This window comes from Myodes glareolus, chromosome 14 (genome assembly GCF_982192425.1).
Source record: "Myodes glareolus chromosome 14, mMyoGla1.1, whole genome shotgun sequence".
Classification (NCBI taxonomy): domain Eukaryota; kingdom Metazoa; phylum Chordata; class Mammalia; order Rodentia; family Cricetidae; genus Myodes; species Myodes glareolus.
Genome location: NC_142039.1, coordinates 37,725,385 through 37,742,846, shown reverse-complemented (window position 1 = coordinate 37,742,846; position 17,462 = coordinate 37,725,385). Strand labels below are relative to the sequence as shown.

Genomic DNA, 17,462 nt, shown 5'->3' with positions numbered 1-17,462 from the left:
ATATCTTCCAAGTATTGAGTACTGTTCAATGACTGAACAGCAGACGGAACAAGTACAGGTGATGCTTATCTTTTCTGTAACAATTTGAAAATAGTCTCCACTGATACTCCAAAGGAGACCATAGTGAACTTGCATTGCAGTTAATAACATTTCGGTTGTTTTGAGTTTCTGTAGCTGAACACTGATTGGTATGACTGGGGCGCATCTGCTTGTAACAGTTGAAGCTATGTTGGTTCCTTTTTCTCTTCCTGTGTTATTAAATTCACACTTGTTTTACTTCATGCTTTGATGTCTTAAGACAGCTAAAGATGACTGTGCGGTTATGACAGAAGAAGCAACAGCTCGTGCAAGAAGATGGGACCTTTGGGAGAAACAAGTGCCCGGTAAAAGTTACAGCAGCAGAAGGCCAGTCTTCAAGAGAACCACAGCTCCACACAGCAGCCTGCCTGGGAGAAGGGAGCCGTGAACAATGGAACGTGAACAGACACCATCAGAGAGAAAGCTACAGGAAGTATTTCCCCATGCCTTGCTCATTCTGAGTACAGAACATTTGGGGTAGTACAAAAAAGCAGGATGAGAAACTGCGTTGGAAGATCCCTCTACCGTTTTCAGTTTAACTTTGCAAATAAGTCCATTGGGAGTGAAAACAAAAGCCTTTCCACCAAGGAGAAGTTTTGAATCTGTCCCACTGTAGGCAGAGATAAATGTCCCTCTGAGCTCAGATGGTTTATCAGGACTCTGTATCTGGGCTGTTGGACTTCTTGAGACCACAGTGTAAGGCTTGAGCTATTTCCTCACTTCATGACCCTGCTCATGTGTCTGTTGATTGCGGTGTTAGGGTAGTCTTGGTTCCAGCAACTGCCTTTACTGCACTGCACTGCGCACTGCGCACAGTGCCTCGGGCTTTTCCATCAGGACCAATCACAACCAGAAAGGAGCAGGCAAGTACTTTTGGTGGCAATGTTTGGTTTTTGGTAGGAGTATCTAGTTTTGGTAATTGGTTTTAATGAGCAAAAAATTACCCAAGATTAGTTACAGGCTTTTGGAAGATAATGGGGTTATGGCCACAATGTAAAGTTTTGAGAGAAAATGTAGGAAGTTCCTGAAAAATAACAAAAGGCAGGCCAGTCTCGTGTGTCATGGGACACACCTTTGAGTACATTATAGAGGAGGAAATGATAAGATGTCAGAAAATCTGATAGGCTCTTTTATTTATCCGTTTATTAGTTTTTAAGTTAGCACACAAAGTGATGTTTCGTTATACTTTCAATCGTGTGCGTCATCACCCTGCAATGTTCTTACTCACCCCTCCCCCACGGCCGCCTCCATTTTCTCAGCTCGCCATTGCACACCTGTCTCCCTTCCCCCAAATTGCCCACCTTTTAAAATGTAATATTTTCTATTCTTCCTTTCGCTTGTCATGCTCTCCTTTCCAGTTTCATAACTTATCATACATGCATCTGTACACCAACACATAGATGCATGGATGTGCACAGATTGTTTTACATCTAGGTTCTACTTGCTGTATATGTCTTTCTGAGGCTTTTCCTACAAAGTCCTGATTTCAGTTTTCTCTACGGATGCAATCCAAACTAATTCTTGAAGGGAGGCATCATTCAGTCATTTTCTAGCTACAGGGAAGTTTAAATACCTGTCTCATTGTAAAGCAACTGCTTAACGGCGGGACTATTTGTTTTTTCCCGAATTCTCTATTCTGCCTTAGGACAGCACACTTAAACTGTGATACTGTGCAAGGATTTAGGCTTAGTTTCAGATTAATTTCAAAATTTAAATAAGTTCAAAATTTAAATAAAATTTCAAAACTACATTAAATTAGTTTTAAACTTAAATCATATACACTGAGATTTGAAAAAGACCAAAGTTTAGGCACTAAATTAGTATTATATTTGCTGATTTTAAGGTCATATGAAATATAGTTTTACATAAAAATAGGCAGATATTATATCTTTTGAATGTATGTCCATTATTAAAATGCTTATTTTGTCTATAAATATTTAGATTGTTACGGAAGTTGTAATGTTTTAGGTTTACTAAGTACAATAATTGTGATAGGTTCAAACAAATTAAAAAAATAGCTCTTGTCTCCAATAAAAATGTCATATGTGCATAAAAACTCCAAAGTGATTAGATTTAGCATGTGAATGACTTCTCATTCTGATATAAATAAATTCCACTCTACTTCTCGCCAGGTGGGCAGAAGGTACATGAGGACAGGCTTCAGAGCCCTGGCAAGAAGCTAGAGCTGCCAGTAGAGCTGAGTCTTATGTTAGAGCAGAGGTCTTGAGAAACTATTGTCACTTAGTTAGTGAGATACTTATTAAATACATATCGGTGCAGTGACAGTTTTAAATATCATAGTTATCTGTGGTGACAGTAGAAGTCAAGAACTAAAACTGCCTTTTATGGTTTAATATTAAAAATCATGATTTTTTTTTTTTAAAAAAAAGAATCGTAAAGTTGTCTGAAGCACACTAGCTCACTGAGTGTCTGAATATCCATTCCTGCAGCCAGCACAGCCTTCCCCCTTCCACAGCGAAAGCTGCTGAAGCTGCAGTGGCTCAGGGCCCATTCTCAGCTTCTAAATCCAGAGCTGCATGCATTTGCTGGGTGGCTGAAAGCCACCTCAGTTTTGTCGCTCACTTCACGATCTGCCCCTCCAACTCTCACACTTGAACTGGATTAATGACTGAGAAAATCACTGTCCAACAGCATTTCACCAAAATCTAGCACAAAAACCGGTGTGTGGAAGGATCTGGTTTAAGCAGACATAGAAATAGGTCCAGGGATCGGCATGTGCTGAGGAGCTTCTGGCCCAAAACTACCCCCAGAAAATGATCTCAAATGTCATCTGAGATACCTTGTGCAATAATGACACACCCATAATGTGTGGGTTTTCTCTACAACTGCTGTTAATCCATTTGCCTGAAAATTGATGGGTTGCGTTTTTAAATCTGATCTGAATGTGCACTGGGTTTCTACTGATGCCAGCTTCCCCTGAATTTGGTTATTTTGTACAACATGAATATGCTGCCTTGACATTCAATCTGTGGCCTGGGGAGGGGCTCACTGCAAGCAGGAAGAGCTGAGTCTGGATCTTCACGGCCTGCCTAAAAGATAGACGTGGAGGCATTTGTCTGTAATTCTGGCACTGGGAGGTGGGAGAAGGGTGTAGAGACACACGGATTCCAGGTAGTCTGATAGTCAGACTATCTGAGTTGAAAAGTTCAAGGTGCAGTGAGAAACTCTTGTATCAAAATTTCAAGTGGAGAGTCATCGGGAAGGACAACTGATACTGAGTGACTGCCATACAGGTTTACATGCACACAAGTGTGAGCACACAGGTACACAATTGATTTCAGGTACTGACGGAGTTTGGGGCTCTTAAGATTTACAAATTATGTAGAGATTTCTCTCTCATGCTACACCTTGTCCTCATCTGTGGATATGAACATATCTGTTTGTAGAATACCTAGGGCCACAGCTCTGAACTTTGTATTCAAACAAATTCAATTTTCTTGTTTAATTTCACTCACTATTGTCTCTAGTTTGCTTGAATTACTACGTGGAATCTCTAACAGTACTTCTTTTGTATGATTTCAAGGTTTTTAAAGGGTCCTCAAGGTTTGAAAAGTTGAATATTTGTACATGATTCATAGTCTCAATATGTCAATCATAATTCTGTAAAACTTTTGATTTCACAGTTTATGATCCAATTTCTTCGTGACAAGCCATGGGTGTGATGAATGCAACCATAATGTCAAATGGCTCAAGCACAGACCAAGACTACTGTGATGCCTTCTGCAGAATTATTTTGATAATTGTCTACAGTGTGGCTTTGTTTGGAGGCACCGCTGGAACAATTATGATGTCATATATAATGTTCAAAAGGAATAGCCAATCAGCGATTGCCACAATCATTATAAATATCATTGTACTGCACTCCCTCCTCCTGATTAGCCTGCCATTCCGCCTCAGCTACTATCTCTCAACAGTCTGGAAGCTTGGGTCTTTTGCATGCCGAGTGGCTAGTGGCATCATATATGGTCATATGTACTTTACTTTTGTTTTTTATGTGGCCATTGTCATACTTCGTTTGCTCATCTATTTTAAGAAACTCCAAATGCAACAGCTACAAAAGTTCCATGCCGTGGTTCTAAGTATTATTATTTGGATGGTAGGAAGCTTCATCTTTTTGCCAATATTTTTTTTACAGTATGGCACAGATCCAAGTTACTCAGAGCAACAACAACGATGTTTTGAGTTTCATAGATCTCTCAACTGTACAGATATCATCATCATAAACTACTCTACAATTGCCATTATGATGACAACAGTTCTGGTCCTCTTTCTGACTCAGCTCGCTGTAATTCTTTGTTTGATAAGAGACTATTGGCCTGATATGTGGGCCCATCAGGATTTCCGAGCTCAAATCAACAGTTTCTTCTTCCTGGTAGTCATCGTTGTCTGCTTCATACCCCACCATGCATTCAGGGTATATTTTATTCAAAATTACCCAGAGGAAAAGAATTCTAAATTAATACTTTACAATGAAATCTGTGTTGCTTTAACAGCCTTCTGCTGCCTGGACATGTTGTGTTTCATAGGTGGCATCATCCATTAGACCCTCCTATGCCTTTTTTGTAACTGCTTTATGGAATATCACGATGAAACACACTCCAATTGAATAGGTGAGGTGCTGCTATCATCTTAAAAAAGTTCCAAGCTCACTGTTCCTGAACACCAAATTTTTAGATTTCTCTTAGCCAAAATTGCTTTCATACTAAGACTTAGTTAACCCCCTAGTCATCCCACTTTCCTTTGAGAATACTTACAGTTTCCAAATGTATCTCAAAATATGTTCAATTGTTAGCCTTAGGCCAACCAAGCACACAATTCCTTCCTTTGTCCATTTCATGCAATATTCACTTCAGTCAAGTACATGTTGGTTCTTCCAAGTATTCCTGACACATTTAGTCTACCAAGTTTTGCCCTGAATGTATTTGTTTTCCCAATTCCTGTCCAACAAAATCTAGAAACTTAATAGATAGGGAATCTACAGATAAACAGGGTTCTAAAATAGTCTTAATTTGTTCAACTTACAATTTCCTGCTGATATTGGTTTCGGGAGGGGAATATTAGCTTGGATAGCATGATCAAGAGAGTTAAAGAAACTCTTCCAAGACACTGGACATCGATGTGGTTCATTGTAATCAAGACACAGTAGGATAGCAGAAGTTACCTCCTTATCTACCTTCAATACAAAAGCAGTAAAAGACATTGAATAAGGCATCAAGAAACTGGACATAGGCTAAGTTTTCAACAGACTCTTTGAGTACAAACTTTTGAGGCCATAGAGTGCTTTTTATGATTTTCCAAGATACCCTACACATCTGAGAACAATTATATGATTAAACAAGAGCCTGTGTCTGCCATGGTCAATAAAAGCAATCAAAAGAACTAACTTGGATTCCACTTATATCAAAGAAATTGACATGCACTTGTACTTTGCTTATAATAATGCATTCTCAAATAATGTATTTAATTAATACCATGATCAAACAATGCTCTAGTGGCTGATAGGTGAGTATAGTTAATACAGTTAGTTTTGGACCTGGTGTGATTGTGTGTGTGTGCACGTGCATGTGTGTGTGTGTGTGTGTGTGTGTGTGTGTGTGTATGTGTATGTCTATAGGAGGAAATAAAATTGTGTTTAATAACCATCATGAAACAGGAATGAGCGGGCTGCTTGTTGTCCTAGCCATCCCGCTAGCTTACACCCGAAATAACCACACAGAAATTGTATTAGTTAAATCAATGTCTGGCCCATTAGCTCTAACTTCTAATTGGTTAATTCTTACGTATTAGTTTAACCCATCTCCATTAATGTATATCGCCACATGACTGTGGCTTACTGATAAGATTCTAACCAGTGTCCGTCTCAGGCAGGAGTCCCATGCTGTCTACCTGGCTCTGCTCTTCTTCCCAGGATTCAGCTCTGTCTACTCTGCCTACCTAAGTTCTGCCCTATCAAAAGGCCAAGGCAGTTTCTTTATTCAACCAATGAAAGCAATACATAAACAGAAGACCCTCCTACACCACCATCGAACTTTGGGTCAGATATTTACAATCCTTTGCATGGGTCCTTTGATAGAAGAGAGTGCTTAACATATAGGACTCAGGAGTGTTTGTTCTCTGCTTCTCTAATTCAGTGACATCTATTAGAATTTAATTTTAAGATAGGGCTGTTATGATTTGATAATGGAATATATCCTGAAAGGTTCATATATTGAAAGCTTGGTCTCAATTTTGGTGTTCTGGAAACATTAGGAGGCAAGATCTACCTAGAGGAAGTAAGTTAAAGGTTCTTCCTTTTTCATTTTATGCCTCTTGTATTCCCATAGATGAAGATGGCTCCTTTCCACACCCCACCTTCTACAATGATATTTTGCTCAAATGTATAGTGCCAAACTGTGAGCTAAAAATATATCCTCCTTTAAGTTGGTCTATTAGTTAGTTGGTTACAAGATTATAAAATGACTCATAAAAGCAAATGGTACTAGAAAGCAAAGTCATTGTTGTTTCTATATCTGGCCATATGGTTCTTGAACCTTTGGAGCTGATTTGTGGGTAGAATTTGGAAGAATTAGAGGATGTAGCTAGAAAGTTTCTGAAATGCTATTTTGGAGGAATTGGGAAATGTAGATTAGAGAGAGTCTATGTTATACGTAATGTTTAATGTCTGGTTCTGTGGGAGCTCAGAAGGCCAAAATGCTGATAGACATACTGACTTTTAGGAAGAGGCCTATGAAGTTTCAGATGACAGTAGAAACTACTTGGGAACTGCACCTGATGCATCTGTGCTAGTTATGGCAAAGCCTCCATTTTTATGTATCCTGAAATTATGTGTTAGACTGTTTAAAAATGTTGGATTAGTAAGTTTGGTGAGTAAAATGGTAGGGCAATAGAGCATCAGGCGATGGCATGGTTTTTTGGTTTGTTTGTTTTGGTTTGATTTTTTTTTCTGGATGTTTTTAGCGAGGTTATGGTAAATATTGGTTTTGCAAGCCTCCAGAAGACAAGAATTTTGAGAGGATAAGACTTCCTCCAAGACTGCAAAGGAAGCTCTGGGAGTCCAGACAATTAAATAAAGTCAAATCTGAGCATCTATGGAGATGTCAGAATATTGAGGATCCCTGCAATGTTAAATGTGTGTCCAGAAAAGCTGGAAGCAACAAGAGGAACAAGACAAGAGAAAAGCTATGTGGTCAGCTGTGGTAGTACATTCAAGTATGATATGTTGAAGAGTCAGAGTCAAGAGGAACACAAGTTCAAGGCCAGAATAGCCCATGTCTTTAAAAGGGCTGGAAAGATAGATCAGCAGATAAAAGTGCTGCTACAAATCTGATCTTGATCCTTAGATCCTACATGGTAGAAGGAAAGAACTGACACCTATAAGTTACATGCTTATACTCCTCCTTAACACACATACACAAATTCATGCACACATGCACACACAAACACACACAATCACACATCATAAAACTGAAAAATAAATGAGAAAAACATTTAGCAGTCTGTGTTGGGTCTCTCTTATAAGGCAATGGGCAGAGGCCTGCTCAAGCCTTTGGGCTTGCACCACATGCCCTGTGTACTTGAAATGAACCAAGAATTTAATGCTTGATCTGCTGAGATTTAGTTTTACTTGGGGCCTGTTCTCTTTGCTATCATCCCATTTATTCATTTTGGAGTGAAATTATTTACTCCATGCCAATGTACCTTCAAGGTAACTTAAAGAAATTCTATAGACGTTTGTTAGGAATATTTCTTAGACGAGCTTCTCCGCTGATGCAAATAATTTCAATCAGACCAAATAAAAGATGCCCATGTTTAATGCAGTGCTCCTGGGTGGCACCAGAAAAGCATGTCAAGAAAAAGGGAGAGAGATGGGGAGACCATACAAAACCTTTTCTAGGGGGCAGTGCAATAAATAGGGGAGTGGTCCTGATCCTCCCTGGGGAGGGGTCACTGCTTGGTGGGCTTTCTTGATCCTCTCTGGGGAGGGGTCACTGCTGGGAGTACTTTCCTAGAGGCGGAGTCTGTACTAAGGTAACTCCCAGGGGAGGGGGCTTGAAATGGATGGGAGGGGCTGGGGTGATGCTTCCACCCAAACATCTAAAAATTTGCTTTAAGTTTCAGAAAAGATGCTTAACTTAAGATGTTAAGAAATCATTTTAATTTATTAATTAATGTGTGTGTGTGTGTGTGTGTGTGTGTGTGTGTGTGCCATATGTGGGAAATGGTTCTCTTTTTCTACTGTTTGGGCTCCAGGGATCTAACTCAGGTCATCAGGTTTGATCTCAAGTGCCTTTACTCATTGAACCATCTGGTTAACCTTTAACTTGAGCTTTTGAACATTGTTGAAAATGTGAGAACTTTGGGACCTCTTAAAGAAGGGCAAAGTATATTTTCTATTGTAATAGAGACAAAAGATTTTTTGGGACAAAAGATTTTTGGGGACAAAAATCATATTATGAAGTATGTGAAGAATCCTCCATTGGAAAAAAAACTTATGTACTAAAAATCTTAGCCTCCATTTGATGAAATTCTGGAAACTTGCGGCAGTAGGACCAAGTTGGAGGAAATATGTTAGTGGGTTTGGTTTCGTGAAGATATAGTACCACTGTTCCCTCTGATCTTACCTTTTTGTTTGCTAAGAATGGACGACACATGCTTGCTGTATGCCCTACCCCCAAATTTTCATCCTACGTACTTTGGACCAAGAAACAACAGAGTATTCTGTGAAACTAAGAACCAAAACAATCATTTTATTCCTTAAGTTGTTGTAGTGGGTATTGGTCACAATGATGTAAAAGCAATATTAACATAAGAGCCAAAATTCCACAGAATTCTGATCCAGGTCAAAATATACGTTAGAGACATGAAATCTTATTGATCAATGTTTATCTAATGCTTTACTATTAAATCCATTACTAAATCAAGATTTAAGAAAATGCTTATTTTTGTCCATAAAACCTGTTTTATTAACACTATAATTATCAATTACATTTCAAAATACTATAGTCCAAAGATTTTATAATTCTGTTATAAAACAAGAATCAGTGTGCTTTAATTACATTTTATTATTCCTTTTAAGATTGATATATCTTAACAAGAGCATCTTCACAGTGGTTGCAATTGATTCAGTCAGTATTCAACTAACTAGTATGTCAGTTTCCATGACTGTTTTTAATGTGATAGATAGCCTCTCAGAGGGATGCTAATGACTGCCACCTACAGACAGCCATATCACTGCACAAGCCCTTCCACCTCCTCTGTTGACTTGTAAATAGAGTAGACATTGCAAAGGGATGCCACTTCCCAGGATAGTTCATGGTGAGGATGTGGCTTCAGTCTTTCTCATTTGGGTTGATTAGCTCTGAAGGAAATCATGTCATGCTACAAGCCTGTGAAAAAGCCCATATGGCAAAGAACCGAGACTTCTTCACAGCCCTGTGAGTGAGCCTGGTTGTGAATTCTTTCCCATTAGACCATGGAATAACTGCCCACTGGGCTGGCACATTCACTGTTGCATCAAAAGAAACCCTGAGACAGAACAACTCAGTTAAGCCACTTCTAGATTCTTGTATGGAACTAGAAATGGTTCATTTGGTCATTGTGTCTTGGGTGATGTATAATGTTTTATAGCATATTAATCACATATATTATTATATAATGCATACATAGATAATACTTCCATGTAGGGAATTGTATCTGAGTTTTATAACCCACTTGCTAGTCTCTGTTTGTTCTATTTGCTGTTAATAACAAACATATCATTGCATATTCTCCAAGATAATAAGGGGTAAAACTGGATATTGGATAAGAATTGTTAGCCATGCTAAATATAGACCATTAGTTCTCCATGAATTGCTCCTGAATCACTAACAATTATAGTATTTGGGACTTGTATATTCGTCTGTTTTGTGTTGCTATATCAGCACAGCACAGAGATGAAACCTTACAAAATAAACAAATAGTATTGTGAAAGACAATGAAGTATTCTATTATTCAATAATTTTTTATGCAGCAGCAGAGAATTACCACATATCTAATTTAAAAATTTAATGTCATACATCTAATTGAGTTGTTGGCTAGATGGGGTCCCACAGGAACCCCTAAATAACCCAAGCTATTGGAAAGACTAAAGCTTGCTCTCCAGAAATTGACAAGACCCCACTGTTGAGGACACATACACAATTTACAAATGAAGGTGTCAAGTTGGTGCCCACATAAAGCCTTCATCTCTATATTCCAGCATCTTTGGTACAAGAGCACACCCTGCATGCTCTCCAAAAAGAAACATAAATGCCAACCCAGTCACAGACCTTTTAATCTACACTAGTGTAAGACCTTCAAGACCTTTTAGGACAATGGTGGCATAAAGCTTGTGGGAGTAACAAACCAATAATGATTTGACTTAAAGCCCACTCCACCAAATGGAATCGACACATACCTGATACTTCTTGAATGACCAAGAACCTGAAACTCGATAGCCTAGGGTAAAACCAAATACGTCTAAAAAAAAGTGATAAAATGCCTTCAAACAATATTCTGCTATACTCATAGATCAGCGCCTTATTCAACTTTCAGAAGAGAAGCTTCTTCCTACAGTAGATGGGAACAAATATATAGAGTCACAGTCAAACATTACACAGAGAGCGAGAGACCTTGGAACACTCAGCCTGAAAGAGGATGTTTCCATCAAATCCCTCCTTTGAGAGGTCAAGGAATGCAATGGAAGAGGAGACAGAAAGAGTTCCAGAGCTAGATGTAAGGGAAGAAACCTAGAAAACAAGGTCCTCTAAATCAACACGAGCAAAATTTCTTATGAACTCATAGAGACCGAGGCAGCATGCATAGGGCCTGCAAGAGTCTACATCAGGTCCTCTGTGCATGTTATTCCTTCCAGTTTAGTGTTTTTATAGTGTTCCTGAGTGTGTGAACATGTTGGTCTCTGATTCCTATGCTTTCTCTTGGGCTCTTTTCCTTCCGTTGGTTTGTCAGGCCGAACCAAGATATGATAGCTTTTGTTTTATAGTGCTTATTTTGTTATACTTTTAAAAAATGAACAAATGAATGAATGAATAAAAACCTAACCAGTAGGGTAAATTTTAACAACTTAACTATCACTTATGCCTTCTGGGAGAAGAAAAGTCAGTCTTCTCCAATAGAGTGATACTGGGTAGATCAACCACTCCAGGACAGGCCTCATGTTCAGGAATAGCTGATCAGCATGTAAATGAACTCCAAAATTTTTTGTATGTGAGTTTTTATTTGGTTACAGTTCAGTGTTTTGGGGTTTTTGGTTTTGTTTTTAATGTGGTTTTATTTTGTTTTCTTGGTGTTTGGAAGTTTGTTGTTATATTGGGTTTTTGTTTGTTTTTTAAGAAAGAACTTAAAGCTGGGTGGATAGGGAGGGAAAGAATATGATCAAAATATTTTTGAACTTGAAAGTTGTTTTAGATAATTAAAAATATATTAGAAACAATAGTACAGAAAATTAAAAGACAAAAATTTTATTGATCCGCTTGTTTAAATATTTTCACTTGAAGATATATGCAGTATAAGATTATCTATGAGATATTTTGTATAACGAAAGTCTTCAAAGTCTGTGAATATAGTATATACTAACTTAGTAACCATATTTCAGTATCAAAGACAGCTTATACTTAATGGATAGGATACTGGTGTATTCATCCAGAGACCATTCAGACATAGGCACAAGAAACTTTCTCTACAGAAACTTTGCAGCTAATGCCTAGACTCTAGAGGAATCTAGTATTGTCTTTCTATACGATCATTCTGTCAAATTGCTTTCTAATTATTTGTTTATATTCATAGATTTTGAAGAAACTTCTTTTTGTAGTAGGTTGTGGTTAGTGAAGAGAACCATAACTTGTCAAAGTATCAAATATTAGTAGCTGTGAGTGCTCATCTGTGAACTGGGATATCTTTATCAACCTCCCTCTACCCAAGGCTCAAGTAGCATCTCAAAAGAGGAGGAGAAAAGGATGTAAGAGCTATGGCTATGGAGGGAAGCTATAAAATACTGACTTCTTCTGAATGTGACACAATTTTATTCACAGCAACTCTGGTTGTCTGGACAAAATCTGCACAAGATCAGGGCAGTCAAAATTCAGTAGGAGTGGAATGTGGGCTCTCAAGGCTCCACCTTGACTAAGGAGATGTTGGCAGTTGATGGCTGCTAAGGGAGGAAGAGTCACTCTCCTTTACAGACATGGCTGCTGTTAGGTTGTTCACAATCTATTGGATGACCCGCTACTTATGTACATATAGGCATCGCAGTTAGATTCATCGTGTTGTATTTATAGCAACAACAAAAAAGAAGATCTTGAAGTTGGGACACAGCTGGGTGAGGGGCACTAGAGGAAGTTGGAGGGCAGTGGTGGTAACTGGATAACAGTATGAAGTTTTAAAAGTATAAATTAAAAGATTAACATGCCTCAATACAGAGCTACTTATTTGGCCAACTTGATTGCCATTCTACTAAAAATAGACACAAAGTGGAAGCAGCCTATAGGTCAGTGAGATGACAAACAGATAATGAAATGTGATACATATACATTGGGATTTTATTCAACTATAAAGAAAATGAGATCATGAAATGAGCAGTTAAATGAATGGATTAGAAAATATAACACTGAGTGAGGTAATCCAGACCCGGAAAGACAAATGTCACTTTCTCTCTCTTATGTGTGGATCCTAACTCTGAATCTAGAGATTTGAATACGGAACTTAGAGTAAACACAGAAGTGAATAACGGACCATGGAGTCAGGTGAGGGGAAGGAGACCTAGAGAGGGGCATAGAGACACAGGTGCTGTGAAGAGGAAAAGTGGGGAATGGATGGAGGAGACACCCGAGGAACAGGAGGGAGGAGAACACAGAAAAAGAGAGCGGAGATGAGTAATACTAAGAATGTTTGAAAAGGCCATTGCGTCACATTGTATAAGCTTCTTTGAATACATACAATAAGGCTGGAGAGATGGCTCAGCAGTTAAAGGCAGACACTGGGAACTTTTTGAGAGGACCTAGGTTCGATCCCCAGCACCCCATAGTGGCTTAATTATCTATAACTTCAGTTGAAGGATATCTGAAACCTTCTTATCTCTGCAGGCATCAGGCACACAACGGTACAGGGACATAAACACAGAAATCATCCACATACATAAAACTAGAAAAAGTAAAATCCATAGTGTGTGTGTGTGTGTGATTTAAATGTTGTTTTCTCACATGGACTGCCTAAAAATTTATCCATAGACTGCCTAAAAATCTCTTGTACCAGACAAAGAACTCTTCCCTTAGAATTGTTGGTCAGAGGGGGTCCAAGTGACTCAAAAACAGTACACTGTTGCTATTGCCCTTGGTTGCCTCCCAGATTTGAAGGTAATACCCTATTGTTGAAGATACCACACACTTTGGTCACAGGACCTTGAAGCACTTTGGTACTGACCTTGAAGTCTCCTCCCTGGCACTAGAACGGGAAGGTGCTAAACTGCTAAGGGGAAAACATAACGAGTAGTCACACCCAGCTGTAAAGCCTCTGAACCACAACAAGGACCAACCCAGTAAGATATTCTTAGTGGTGCTATAATGGCGCTTTGTCTTGGGGATAGCCAGCAGCTGTCTAATTGGACATCAGTCCTGTTCAATCAGAGGAAACTCATGCCTGCTGCTTTTCTCAACCCAACAACAACCTGTGGCTGAAGAAATCCTAGAACCTAAGGGACAACCACTATTGCCAGTTTCCTAATCAATATAACTCCCATGTATATTGTAAATACTTATCTTTAGATCCATAGCAAACTGTTACTATCACCCTCCCCTCATCAAAGAAGCTTCTTTTTGCAAAAGATGGGAACCACAAAAAAGATCCACAACAAGTCAAAACGCAGAGAGTAAGTGAGCATGGAGTTCAAGGTCCTAACTGGTACATTTACAACACAGCCCTTACACTTAAGGCTCCGAGAACATCGGGGATGGAAAAGTCATTAAATCCGGGAATAATGCTGGGAGCTGGAGTCTTCCAGACAAGACAAGCATGCTGTGTTCATCCAATTTCAACAATACGTTTGCTTGTACATGGCATGGCGATGTGTGTTTCATGTGGTCCCACCTTTAGATGAAGAACTCCAGACAGCCAAAGCCTGCCAAGGTAGAGAGCATCAGTTTTCTCCAGGGCTGAGACATCGATAAGTTTCCCAATCCTAAGTGCAAAAACTCTAAACACATCCACTAATTGCCACAAATTGGCTTCAATCAGCTGCAGATTATACATGCACGCAGACAACCCTGTGCACACATGCAAGCTGTGTATGTGTTTGTGAAAATAATGATTACAAAAGAGGTCACAAATTTGAGAGTTCTTGAGGGGGACACAGGAGGGTTTGGAGCTGGAAGAGGGAATTATACAAAGAAAGGATGAACGAGGCAGCTACCTCAGCTACTAGCTTCTGATTCACAGAAGGAGTCTGATGAACAGTTCCCCTTTCCAAACTCCATGGCTGAGCTCCAAAGCAGTTCTGCTTGGCCCAGGAGTCTCATAAGCTTGTTTCTCAGAGACGTTAGCTTCTGACCTTCATCCCCTGGGCAGAATCTCAGCCAGTTTCGTGATGAGTGTGCTTGAATATTTCTGGTTCTGAGTGTTCTAACCACAAGTGTTGTTCTTTTCTTCCATGTTATCTCTTCGATACTCTCTCTGCCCTGCCTTGCTCTATGCAGGAGGCTGGCTTCCATTCCTGTCATAGAGGCTTTTTGCTATCTGGCTTCTTGTTGGATTTGACCATTATCAGGAGGTGCCATCTAGTGGGCGGAGGGAGACTGAGAATTCCCTTTCCGGTCATTGCAGAAAATTGCTCCTGCTGGCAGCCTGGCTCTCCTTAGAGTCTTTAACCATTGTGTTTTGTCTTGCATCTTCAGATCAGTTGGTGCTAATCTCTGGGTACATCATGTTCCTTGATGACTTCCCTATTCTTGCTCACATGTCTAGAAAGAGCAGTATTCTCAGCTTCATCCATCTAAGTTACACTATTAACACAACCTGCATTCTACTTTTTTTTTTTTAAAGAAGTTGACTAGAATTCTACAGAGTGTAGACCTATACTTTATGACAGGAATAGAGAAACAGACCCGGCCCACTCCATCTGTGCATGATCTTCCTCTTCTCGTGGAGGAAAAACTTTTGTGAATATCACTATATTTAAATAAATAATAGGGTGAGCAGAGAAGGCTGAGTTTTTTGGTGGAAATGAACTCTTGGTACTAGATGAGAGATAAACATGGGCTTTAATGCCTGCCCTGAGGGGACTGACTTGCTTTTCCTCCTCCCCAGGATATAAATCTATAAGACTTCAGTTCTGGGTAAACTCTAGCAGGAAGTTCTGAGTTGTTTTTAACATGTCCTCACTTCTCTCTCAATTTCATCCTCTCTAAAAAAAATACCGGGAATGAGTTAAAAAAAATTTCTATTTGTCCTCATTTTACTGTAATATAATAACATATTTAAACTCTTCTTTCTTAAATTGCAGCTTCTTTGTTTTGAATACTAAGCATCCCCACATAGCTTAGTTTATGTATTGAGTACTATTTCCTTCTTTATATTACTATTTTTACAAAGGGTCCCTTCCAATTACACACGGAGAATATTCTTATAACTCACCTTGGTTTTAAGGAAGGCTAAGCAAGCATTCTGCTGGGCTGTAGAGACGACTCAGAGGATAAAAGCAAGCCCTGCTCTTGCAGAGAACCTAAATTTGCTCCCACTACCGACATCAGGTGGACCTCTGGCCTCCACTGGCACCCACATACACATGCACGTATCTCCACACATATTTAAAAATAACGACAAGAAATATAAATTAAAACAAAAAATTATTGCACCCACCATTTCAAATGTGCATGTGCCTTGAATGTGGCTTTAGAGTTTCTATTGCTATGAGATTTCTCCACTAAGTTTCTCAAGCAGAAAGATCACACAGGTTACTTGAAATGAGAGAAACTGCAGAGGCAAACACGCAGGACCGAAAGCACAGAATACAGTATGGCCAGCACCACACTCCTGGTGCATGGAGCCTGAGAGCATACAAAAGAATGGTCTGTTGCTGTGCCAAGGGAGCGGCATAGCAAGGCAGGGCAAAGACATTCCAGAGAAAGACACTTGTGTCTTTTCTTTAAACGGCCAGACTATTGAATCAATAGTCCCCAAGAAATTGGAATTTACCCAGGAACCTCAGACTGAGGGAAGAGAGAAACAAAAGTCTGTTCCAGCCAGAAGAGAAACCTGTCTCTCTGAAAGAGATTTCACAAAGTTCTGTCAGCTCCTCAGCCACCTTGCAGGAGAGCTTGGAGCCCAGACATCAGTGGCTCAGTGGTGAGCAGGACCACTCTGTGAACAGGACTACGTAGTAGTGCACACCTCTTGCTCCCTACTTAAACCTCAGCCTTATATTAGCACTCTGACAGTAAACCCGAGTCACCCAGCCTCTATTTGCTCCTCCTCATGGGGCTGCATTGAATAAATCTCCCCTTTCTGCTTTTCTGTAATTGGCCTACTAAAGATGGAAGGCAGACCAGCTTGTAGGGCTGCCAAGGCTCCGGCTCTGACCTTAACTCGTCTGGTAACAGTAGTGGAAATTTTTCTATTTATATGCAAACAATAAGCTAATTGCATAGTACTGTTGTTATGTAAGTGGGATATCACTAGCATGAGGATCTAAACTATGAACAAATGTATTTAGTGCAATTGCCAAGTGATTTTAAAATTAAGATGTATGGTGTGATACTATGAAACTCTCCTTTCTGGAAGAGTCCTAGCAATGGCACTATTCTCTATGAAAATGTTCTTCTATTAAGAGAACAACTGTTCTCAGCTTAGGGAAGTATCTTGATTAAAGGCTGTGATAAAGAAGGCAGCTGGCTTCCTCATTAGCCTAGATGGAGTTGTAAGTAGCAGATTTTTGAAGGCTGCCTCTGAAGGTTTCAGAAGGGACTTGGGGATAGGAAAACAAAACTCAGTGGAGACATACCGGCAGAGTTGTTAATGACAGACCTTGGAGAAGGACAGTTACAGTATACAATTCATGAGACATGGGGATATTTATTTCATATGAATCATATTTGTTCTATTCGGAACTTGTTTGGAGTAATTTCCAGCTGACAGGAAGCTTGAGGAGAAACTACAGTGACCCCATGTACCTCTTACCCCACATATTTCCATCCCTACCCCACACCAGCATCCTTCCTCAGAGTGGTACCTCTACCACATCAATGCAACAATATTCCTTTCAGTGTTATGCAAAGTCCACACTTGCCATTAGAGTTCACTCTTGGTTTTATATATTTCAGAGGATTTGAAACTGCATG

General features: G+C 39.5%; 1 protein-coding gene across 1 annotated transcript; it reads left to right on the top strand.

Annotated features, from left to right (window-relative positions):
- The first annotated feature begins 310 nt into the window (after positions 1 to 310).
- LOC125417399 (putative G protein-coupled receptor 141) lies at positions 311 to 5,482 on the top strand. The gene is made up of 2 exons (XM_048460942.3): positions 311 to 941; positions 3,723 to 5,482. Exon 2 carries the CDS (start codon positions 3,752 to 3,754, stop codon positions 4,640 to 4,642), a length of 891 nt encoding a protein of 296 aa, XP_048316899.2. The 5' UTR covers positions 311 to 941; positions 3,723 to 3,751; the 3' UTR covers positions 4,643 to 5,482.
- Positions 5,483 to 17,462: the final 11,980 nt, after the last annotated feature.

Coding starts and splice junctions, on each gene's coding strand:
- LOC125417399 (XM_048460942.3), top strand. CDS start 3,752: ATGGGTGTGATGAATGCAACCATAATGTCAAATGGCTCAAGCACAGAC.